Raw genomic sequence first — 11,560 nt, forward strand, 5'->3', positions numbered from 1 at the left:
TAGCGAATTTTTAGCAGTTTCTTTTCCCACACTCTTTTTTATTATTATCCAATAACAAAAAAATACATAGCCAAACATAGTAAGTAAGTAAGTAGACCGACACTTGTGAAAAACGAAGCAGTACTGGTGCATTTGCTCCGTAGTCCTGCAAGGCGACCTACAGCGTAGGATGGTGTGTGAGCTATATCCTACGCCGTAGTCCTGCGAGGCGGACTGCAAGTCAAGTGGTGCCAACCCTAAAAATTGCTCGGAGCAATGCTGAGCCGAGCGGAGCCGGGTTTGGCCGAAGTCAGGAGTTTCGCACCCCTGCTCTAAAGCCCGCTCCACACTCGTGCGCGAATCGCGGCGCGAAGCCGCGAACGCGAGTCTGGAGTCGATTTCGCATATCAGCGAACTAGACTCCACACTCGCGTTCGCGGCTTCGCCCGCGATTCACGCGCATAGTCTGGAGGGGGCTTATCGCATAAATGCTTCCCTTGGATTGGACGGCAATGGCCCATTGTGTACTGGGGCCTTAATAGTGAATAAAACATCAAGCCGCGAACGCGAGTGTGGAATCGATTTTCGCAGACAGCGAAATCGACTCCACACTCGCGTTCGCGGCTTCGCCCGCGATTCACGCGCATAGTCTGGAGGGGGCTTCAGAATAAAATCAAGCGAGCATAGCTGTGGTAGGTATATAATTATGTACATAATATAGTTCTTTGATATACACGGTCAAGCAAATCTTGTCAGTAGAAAAAAACCCGAAATACAAATTTTCTATGAGACGACGACGATATCCCTCCGCGCCTACATTTTTCAAATTTATCGCCTTTGCTTTGCTGCTTGACCAACTATATATATCAAATTGCGTAAAAATGGGCTTTCCATTTACAAAGGGGTCCTTATGCTTCAAGCGCAATAAGGACCATTTTATCTGAAATTCCAACCAAAAGCCTATGGAAGGCAGAGACAGGGTACTTACAAAAGCCCGCTCAACTAATTCTGATAGAATAGCCCTTATTGCAATGAATCATTTAAGGACTCTTCTGTGATGGAAAGCCTTGTGGCTTTATATTTTCTATAATCATCATCATTGGCCTTTACGTCTATTGCAGACGATTTATGGTGTAACATACATTACACCGCCTGGGACGGAATTAAGGAAACGCAGGGATGCCCAGCACCTGCATTACCCTCTCGGCTTCACTGTCTTATGCCACAGGAAAGGCGAGCCAATACGTGTGGAGACAGGTCAGCTGCAGGAATCTGCCGCATATTTCAGGTTGGACCCTACTCGCGCCTTACGGAAACTCCATTCCGGGTTTTATTTTGGAGTATCCTTCTCCTAGATGGATTGCAAAACAATGCTAAGAGGACCATCTCCCCTGTGACGAAATAGCTTCTTGCTTCGTTTGTGGACTTAGTCGCCTCGTACGACACCCTATCCTATGTGAAGGTTGGCGCTATTCTAAAGCCGGCCACCACACGGCAGTATTTTCTATAATATACTGTTAATAATCAGAGGTAATCCCCTTCGTACCTTAAGCCTCCTCCACACTCGTGCGCGAATCGCGGCGCGAAGCCGCGATTCACGCGCATAGTCTGGAGGGCGCTTTACCTATTAATGCAGAAGCAGTCACGTCAGTGATGTAGTCCTCTTTCCTCTTAAGCCCCCTCCAGACTATGCGCGTGAATCGCGGGCGAAGCCGCGAACGCGAGTGTGGAGTCGATTTCGCAGGTCTGCGTTCAGGACTCCACACTCGCGTTCGCGGCTTCGCCCGCGATTCACGCGCATAGTCTGGAGGGGGCTTTTAACTATCGATTTGGGAAACAGGTAGTTATAGATGGTCAAGCAAATCTTGTCAGTAGAAAAAGGCGCGAAATTCAAATTTTCTACGATACTATATCCCTTCGCGCCTAAATTTTTAAAACTTGCCGCCTTTTTCTACTAACAAGATCTGCTTGACCAACTTTATGTACAAATTTCAAACGATAGCTATTTAGACCAAGGGCCCAACCTTTTCTGTTCTCTTTCACGACGCAGCAACTAGTATCATTTCTCTCACCTCGCTCTTTTAAAATGCCGTTTGTCAAAAAAGGACAACCATACTGTTGACAAGGCGGACTTCAAATCAAGTGTTGCCTTTCTTGATGCGCCCACCCTGTGTATGTGTGCGTAAAAGCGTATATGTGTGCTCTTTTAGGGATGTGAAAAGTCGATTTTAATCATGTTATATATCGATAAACGCTACACAGCGGAACGAAATAGCGATTAATTGAAGCTTCAATATCTTCGTTAAACATAAACATTATTGAAATGCTAATGGATAATGAATATATTATAATATAATAATATAATTCAATTATTGCGGAACACCTATTTTAGGAGGTATTTATGTATTTTAATGAAATATGTGAACTTTCCCTTGGTTTCCTGCTGGGGCGTGACTATAAAATTGTGATCTGATAACCACAATAAAGAATAAAAGCGTTTTTGGTCATTTTAGGTATCGTTAAGCCTTTGAAGTAAAATTAAAATTGCAAGAAATGTCGATAGTTTATCGATATGACTTTATCGACATGGCTACAGCAACGTGGGCCTCATTGTTAATCGTACACTAAACAAAAGTGGCAACAGTGACAGCTCGCTGAGACACCGTCTATATATATTATGTCTATGATTTAGACAGTGTAGGTAGAGCAAAGGTACTCTACCTCTATTTCAAGACAATTTTTCCTTTTTTTACAGTAAAAAATATATTTAAATACTTTATATGAAGGAAAATGTAATAAATACCATTTCCCTTATCTCCGATGTTTACGAAATACATTTTTTGAAATTTTTACATAACGTATACATTATCAATAAGTGTTCCGTGAACAATGTTTTGTACGGAACACTAAAAATTATGTAACAAGGTAAGTTTAATTCTATTCATCACGAACTAAAATAAATAGGTACCAAAAATTGTACCTACTGGACCTGGACCACCGCCCCTTCCTACTTAAATTACAAGAACATTAAGGAAAAATAAATACCAAAGTTACGTAAAACATACATTTATTAATAAAAACACTACCTTAAAAACGCACAAACTTTGAATGAAAGAAATAATTTGTGCTAATCAAGGTCTCGAAACTATAGTAGAACTTTAAATTGCTATACTCGACCGACCCTTATCTGTTAAGCTGGCCATAAACCCTAGCTGGGTGGAGCACACACACGGCAGCGGTAAACCTGCACAAACTCTCAGTTATGTAGCCATGGCACAGTCGTCAGCTGTGCTTGATGTTGACGGAGCACTGAAAGGAATTTAAAATATATCCTGAATATTACTGAATCTATCTAAGGATAAACTGAAATAATTTAATTTGTTCTAAGGATGTTAAATAAACCCTATATTAAATGGCAGGACACTATTATGAGAACCGCTATAACTCCTAATGAAAAATTAACAGTAAAATTGCGATTCCTTGGTTCTGGAAGGTCATACGAATGTCTTATGAGACATTTTTATGCAATCGCAATCTATCCGCGATCAACTGAGAGCTGCGCAGGCGAACGCCACACACGCTCAGTTTTACCTAGGTACAGTTCAAGAGCCCACAGGTAAAAAATATGTATTATCATATTTGCGCAGGTCAACTGTGCAGTTGTAGAAAACTGCACAATCGAATGCCACAGACGCTCCGTTTTAACTGCGCAGATGATCTGTACAGGTAAAACTGCGCAGGCGTACCCTAGTGTGTATGGCCAGCTTTATAGTGTGGTTGGCTAGGGCTACCGACACGCTACCAAAATGACGACTGTCGTTCTGAATGAAAAGAAACAAGCCCGTTTAATTAGCACTTATTATCGTATCTTAACTATGGTTAAGGGTAGTTGCACCAACCACCACAGACAGACCGATCAACATCACTCAGCAGAGAACTATGAAACTATACAATCAAACTATGAAACTTCCCAACAAAAAAATAACATTGTAACGGTAACAGATGGTTTGGTGCAACCGATCCTAAACGATTCAAATTCGTATAAACAGCTCAGAGATTCCTTAACGGTTTGACGAAACAGAATCTATCTACCTACAATCTACATAGCAGTGCGAAGTACTTCTTCCTGATTGATGAAGAGTCGCCGAAGCAGATGAGCGCGACCCTTATTTTGACAATCAGATAGCAGTGATGTCGCATTGAGTCTTTAAAGCCTCTACAAAACTTGCAACAAATCACATGCTCTCAGGCGGGCTAAGCGATGTATGAAAAAAACTGCATACCATTGTCGCAAGATTTGTCTCTACAAATCTTTACAAAGGTCTCTTAATAAATAATATGAACTTGATGCCAGTGGCATAGGTAGACGTGGACGAAGTGGGCCGTCGCCCACGGCCTAGCTCCCTAGGGGGGTCTCGCGCCAGTCCCCTTCGGGCACAAGAAAGAAAAGGGCCTCGTAATGCGACTTCGCCCACGGCTAGATTAGTTCACGCTACGCCACTACTTGATACAAAAACGTGGGGGGATCGATCACGCGTCCTGTGCTGCCCCCTATTACAGTCCATGCATGATCTCTGTAGTAAAATATAACGGTTGGTAAAGTTGTAGTGTTTACTGTAACAGCACAGTTATTGGAAATTGTACCTACAGAAAACTAAGACTGGTTCTAAATCTACACATTCTATTTATTCATCTTTGGGTTATTTTTGTCAATCAGAGAGACTCACAATCAACTAAATATCATTTTTATTAGTCTATAAGTTTCATTATTAGTATCAAAACGAACCACTTTTACTTCAATCCTGTTAAATACTTATTTCCAATAAAGTGAATCATTAATTACATTACAGTCGCCATCAAATATATCGGAGCGGCCAAGGTGTTCACAATATCTGAACACGCACTCTAACGCCCTGACAATAGAGGCGTGTTCAGATATTTGTGAGCGCCTTAGCCGCTCCGATGTATCTGATGGCGACTGTACAACATCAATACAATCTGCATATTGTAATAATATCGTAATCATAAAAATGGTCAAGTACAAAAACATTGTGAACTAATGATTAGTACTTACTGATACGTAAGTACCGGCCATTGGCACCTTTTATGTGAAAAATTTGTAACTGCTGCCTAATACTGTTAAAGGTGCCAACCTGCCAACAATATAGTAGATTACCCTAATTTATTACACGTATTTACGACCTACTTTGTATAATACTTGGCTATACAATGTGATAGGATAAAGTTATGGTGGCTGAACTATAACATTTTCTAATGATTTAATGAAAGTGATAGTCTTTATCTTTATTTTTCAATTTAGGCATAAGTATATCAACGCACTTATGAACAAAGATCGGATAAACTGGCGTCATAGCTCGCAATAATGTGGACATGACTCCAAATTTGATTAAATATTTAATCATTTAATTATTTTTTTACCTGAGATTTAATTTTGTTCCCTAGTCAATAAATTGCACTTAAATATATTTATGATACAAAAAAAAGAGTACTTACCTACAAAAAATTTGGAAAAAATACTGATTATTTGCTTTAATAATTTACATTATAAGAAATGTTTGTGCTATTTATTGATTAGGAATCAAAATTAAACCTCAGGTAAGAAATTAATAAAATGCTTAATTATTTAATCAAATTTGGAGTCATGTCCACATTATTGCGAGCAAAGACGCCAATTTGTCCAAAAACTACCACCGGTTCTACACCACAGCCCCGTGAAAATACCGACGTAACGCATAAAAAAACCGGACAAGTGCGAGTCGGATTCGCCCACAGAGGGTTCCGTACTTTTTAGTATTTGTTGTTATAGCGGCAACAGAAATATATCATCTGTGAAAATTTACTACATATATCATTTACATAAATTACATAAATATCACGGTTCGTGAGATACAGCCTGGTGACAGACGGACGGACGGACGGACAGCGGAGTCTTAGTAATAGGGTCCCGTTTTACCCTTTGGGTGCGGAACCCTAAAAAATACATTACTCTTATAAATACGTAGTTCAATAATGATTAATGACATTTATGCCCCAGTTCTTAAGCTACCGAATGACACCTCTTACACACCGACCGGTATAATTACACACACACATATATATATATATATATACATATACAGGGTGATTGGAAATTCGCCGTATTCCTTGAAAGGGGTTATTCTATGGGTCATTTGCAATGATTTAAGTCCAGTCAACCAGGGGTCAAAACTCATTGGTTTTCAAGTTATTTGAGTTTTTAGTTTTTTGTTTAAAAAACCCGCCTTTCGACTAAAAAGTGGTAATTGTGAAAAAACTACTCAAATTTGGAATTAAAAAAAGCATTCATCTAATAGCCAATAAACTACTGATTACGAGAAATAAAAATAAATGCCAAAACTTTCCAAAATTTTCAAAAAAAAAGGATTTGAAGTCACAATTTTTTTATAATTTTCCCAAGACTTTGTAACATTTTAAGGCATTACTTAAAAAAAAGTGTGAGAGAAAATGTCGACATTCGTACTTTTTTGGAAAGCTGAGGAACAGAGGAACTCATTTCTGTATTTTGTACGCAAAGTGTCATACTTTTTTTTAAGTAATGCCTTAAAATGTTACAAAGTCTTGGGAAAATTACAAAAAAATTGTGACTTCAAATCCTTTTTTTTGGAAAAATTTCGAAAGTTTTGGCATTTTTTTTATTTCACGTAATCAGTAGTTTATTGGCTATTAGATGAATGCTTTTTTTAATTCCAAATTTGAGTAGTTTTTTCACAATTACCACTTTTTAGTCGAAAGGCGGGTTTTTTAAACAAAAAGCTAATAACTCTAATAACTTGAAAACCAATGAGTTTTGACCCCTGGTTGACTGGACTTAAATCATTGCAAATGACCCATAGAATAACCCCTTTCAAGCAATACGGCGAATTTCCAATCACCCTGTATATATATATGTCATACCAAATGCGCCCGTCTGTAATTTAAAATTTGTGCAGAATAAAAATAAATAAAATTCACTAGATCATAGCTGTCCACACACACTGTATATATATTAAGATTGTGGTCTTGACCAATGATATTACATTAATAACATTGGTTGAAGGGTTAAACTTTAAAGTCATAAATATGTTACAAAAACCATCAATGTTAAAATGTCTAATTAGTAAAGACAATTTGTTTATATGTAAATTGAATTTTTTGTGAAATAAGTTGCTAAACAGATCGTCATAAGGTCCAATGTGCATTGCAATGTACACCTGTTTGAAAATAAAAAAAGCTTTCATAATACTTTGTGAGTGTTTTGGGATCAACTGTAACTACTGTAAGCCTGCAAGAATTTTATTATTCTTTCAATCCATTGCTTTCTCAAACAAACGAAATTCATTCCTATTTGCTATACTACTAGGTTCCAATTAAATATAGGAAGATTTTGTATGGTGGCCCTTACAAGAAGATATCAGATTTTATTTACAGTAACAATATTTACGGACATTGTTGTAATATTTATATTCTAGTATGTACCTTCTAAAATTAAAAGGGTAATTCCAGATGACCCTAGAGTTAGGCCAAGAAAAGTCTATAGCGATTTTGATAGCCCATGCAGTGCAAGTATCATTTTAAACATCAAATTTCTATGAAATTATGACTCATAAATAACAGACTGTGTAGACTATCACAATCGCTGCAGACTTTTCTTGGTCTAACTCTAATTATTTTATTTATTTAGTCAAGTTACGTTACTACGTTATTGTTGTCTGTTGGTCTTCCAAGACAAATATGTATTCCAAAACAATGCAACAGCCTGTACAATAAGCACTTGGTATTGTAGTGGCACATAGTAAAAATTTACAACTTGGACCCACGGCCAAATTAAATAATTGGTCTTTAACACATCTACATAATTTGCCTTGATCTCAGTTTGCACTGTGTCCCAGTTCTTGCCCTGCATTGTGCCCACTGTTGCTAGGATCATGAAGAGGAATGATGGGGCAAATATAGCTTGGTCAATAAATACTTTCTTAAGAGCAACAGCTTTGCCCTGTGTCCCTATGTACTTTTGTAGCATCCCATACCAGACACGAAGTGCTGGCCCCTAAAAAATAAAGTATTTAAAAATATATTTCAATATGGTTTTTGTGACTGCATAGTCAGTTTTACCATTTGTACTAATAATGCATGTCATAAATTAAATAGGTAGGGTACCTAAATTAAATAGGTACACACCTACAATATATTCACAGTTCACAGCCCTCCGCGCTCCATTTTCGGGACACGCGCGCGGCGTGAAAAAGCGGTTACGTAACATTAAATATACTTTTAAAGGTATTAAATAATCATTGAAAAAAAAAATGGTGTATTGAAAACATGTCAAAATTTCCTCAAACTTCCTTCTTTATTGAAAACGAAAAAAAATGTATAAATAAGTACGAGGGTCGCACTGAAATATTCGGGAATGGGACACTTAGAAATAACATAATAGAATGAGGCATATAATTTATAAAAATGTAACTCTTTATAAAACTTTTAAGGTATATTCCATTTGGTTGTCATTTATATTTAAAAATTACTGACAATTTGAAAATTGTATGTCGAACATTATTTGAATTTTTGGCCAAGTGATTTTTCGGATCACATTTTTAAACGGTTTTCAATATGCCCTCAGCGAACAAATAAAAGTTACAATGGGCTTCTGTTATTTTTTTATGAACTAGAGTTCATCGTACGCTCGTTTGCAGTTAAAATTATATATGAAAGTCGCTTTCATTTTATCCCATGGGTGATCTTAAAGAAGCATGTCATTCCAAAGCGACGTCAAAATTTAAAATCGCATTTGTGTTGTTAATTAAAAAGACTGCCAAAAAAGTTGCATATCGGCAGATTTCGACATTCCTAAATATTCATATGACAACAGTAAAAAAATCTTTTATATATAGATATATGTAAAAAAAACTTCAATTCCGTTGGCTACTTTACGAATTTCATACAAAACCACTAAGGCCCCAAAATCGCCATACAAAAAGGACTTTGGGATTATGAGCCGTGTGCATTACAGAATGATTACTTTCAAAAGAAAATTTATATGCGTGGTCAGTTTGAGTTTAAGTATGCATTAAAATAAAGATTGACTGTCTAGATGCGACAGTTTTCTCTATTCCCGACATTTTCAGTGCAACCCTCGTACATATCGTAAAATTTTGTCACTTTCTAGAGCCCTTCTCGTATAAATGCTTAATAAGATCACATTATAAAAGTTTTAATAAAGTTAATACTTTGCTTAAAATAAGTCTTAGAATAACATAGAAAATTGTCAAAAATTGAAAAATCTAGGTAAAATTTTAAAACTTAAAACAACATAATAACCAAACTATTATTTTATTTAGAACTTTTATAACGTAATCTTATTAAGCATTCATATGATGAAAAGGGCTCTAGAAAGCGAAAAAAAAATTACGATAGTTATTGACAAATTTTTTTTCGTTTTCAATAAAGAAGGAAGTTTTATATAATTTTGCTAATTAACAATAAAATTGCCTAACTTGTTGAAAAAATCATTTTAAGATCAATTTCTACAAGAAGTACATTTGTTGATAAGTTTTAAATACACCTTTTTTTTTAAATTATTCAACGAATATTTAATACCTTTAAAGTATATTTAATGTTATGTAACCGCTTTTGCACGCCGCGCGCGTTTCCCGAAAATGGAGCGCGGAGGGCTGTGTTCAGCTATGAATAAAAAGTATAAATAATGGAGATAGAGTTCTGCAAGTATGGAATGTTTTATTGGGAATAAAAAATATTAATTTTCGTTTCTTAAATATGAATAGTTTTTTAGGTATTGGGGAAATAAAAAATATGTACTTAATTCCCCCTTTTTTTGCTTATAACTTTTGATATTATTTGTGTGCTAATACTCGCGAAAAATTCGCATATTCCGGGGATTTTTCTCTGTCACTCTAATTACGCCGTCATTGGAGTAAAAGTGGACACCCTATAGTTTACATGCAAATGTAAAGGCCCCAGTACACAATGGGCCATCGCCGGCCACTCCAAGGGCCGCATTTATGCGTTAGAGGAAGCAAGTAATATTGCTATCTCATTCTACCGCAAGGATGCGTTCCTTGGAGTGGCCGGCGATGGCCCATTGTTTACTGGGGCCTTAAGAAAGAACAGCACTGGAAATAGGACATATTTTATAAGAATAGCTAAATATGGTAAATGACTGCATAATATACTACTTACACCGACAAAAAGGCCAATAGATGCAAACTGACATGTTCTCTTGTAATCAAGGTCCTTTAATGGTTTTTCTTCTATTAATGTCTGTGATATCAAGTCGCCGGCTCCCATTAATGCTCCACTTTGGATAGCTTGCATTAAATACGGTCGCCGGACAAGAGCATTTTGATATAGTCTGATCATACCGCGAAACTTCAATACGACTTGCATGCTGAACACGAATTTTTAAATATGCTATTGACCCATTACTGTATTAGAATTAGCAGTAATATGAATTTCACAAAGTACGATAGGGAAGTAATTAATAAATAAACATCAGATTTGAGGTTAACACTCAACAATGACAAATCTATAGTCTAGACTAGAGGTATTATAGAGTAGATATGCATGCATATACATAGACAAGAAAGTTATACATAAGGTGTGGTACCCATCGGCGATTCAAGTGAAATCGGCGAAAGTGATTCACATAACAAATTTCTTTTATCCAAGTTTAGATTTCTTGATACAGTCCAACATTCTAAATACGTCGTAGTTGAATTAAGAGCTCATTTTATTTTTATTTATTTTTATTTAGTAACGCCAAGCGCGCACCACGATTTTAATTTTTGCGACACGATTTTAGAATCGCGCTGTAATTTATCGCAGAGAATTCAGTGCGCGCACTGCGATGAAAAAATTGACGATTTGTTCATTCTCGACATGGATGTCGTACCAGTCGCTTGTCGTGAAACAATATGCAATCGCTGTATGACTGAGTATTTATACCACAAAGGTGATCTCCTTCTATTTCTATAATTAAACGGTCAACATCTAGCGTCTCATCTTGTAACTCCATTGGAGAAGCAGGTTCCGATATGTTGACGCTTGGAGAGCGAAATGCCGACTGAGGTGCCGGCTGCGATTTTATTATCGCAGTGCGCGCGGGGCCATACAACTTCGTATGCTGAAATTCACTTTGCGACAATCGCGTCGCGCGCTGTCGCGGAAAAATGTAACAAATCACAATTTTAAAATCGCTGCGATTTTTTTGTCGCATATGCGCGCACCGCCATATAAACCCATACGTTACATTTCTGCGACTAAATTATCGCGCGACAAAAAATCGTGGTGCGCGCTTGGCTTAATATTCCCTATTTTAAGTAGCTAACACACTATTCGCACCGCACCAAGGTCATTGAGGGACGCACCCATAAGTAAGAGGGAGAAAGAGATATCGCTTTCTTCCTCTTATTTATGGGTGCGTCCCTCAATGACCTTGGTGCGGTGCGATAGTGTGTTAGCTACTTAAGTAGCGTCCGTAAAAACCATCGACTAAATCGGGAAATGGTAACATGAATATTACCAGCCT

At 37.2% G+C, this 11,560-nt stretch overlaps 1 protein-coding gene across 1 annotated transcript; it reads right to left on the reverse strand.

Annotated features, from left to right (window-relative positions):
* Window positions 1-3,029: 3,029 nt before the first annotated feature.
* LOC134678379 (protein Mpv17) lies at window positions 3,030-10,548 on the reverse strand. The gene is made up of 2 exons (XM_063536932.1): window positions 10,213-10,548; window positions 3,030-8,065 (listed from the first exon to the last, which is right to left on the reverse strand). Exons 1-2 carry the CDS (start codon window positions 10,417-10,419, stop codon window positions 7,718-7,720), a joined length of 555 nt encoding a protein of 184 aa, XP_063393002.1. The 5' UTR covers window positions 10,420-10,548; the 3' UTR covers window positions 3,030-7,717.
* Window positions 10,549-11,560: the final 1,012 nt, after the last annotated feature.

The sequence above is a fragment of the Cydia fagiglandana genome, chromosome Z (genome assembly GCF_963556715.1).
Source record: "Cydia fagiglandana chromosome Z, ilCydFagi1.1, whole genome shotgun sequence".
Lineage (NCBI taxonomy): Eukaryota > Metazoa > Arthropoda > Insecta > Lepidoptera > Tortricidae > Cydia > Cydia fagiglandana.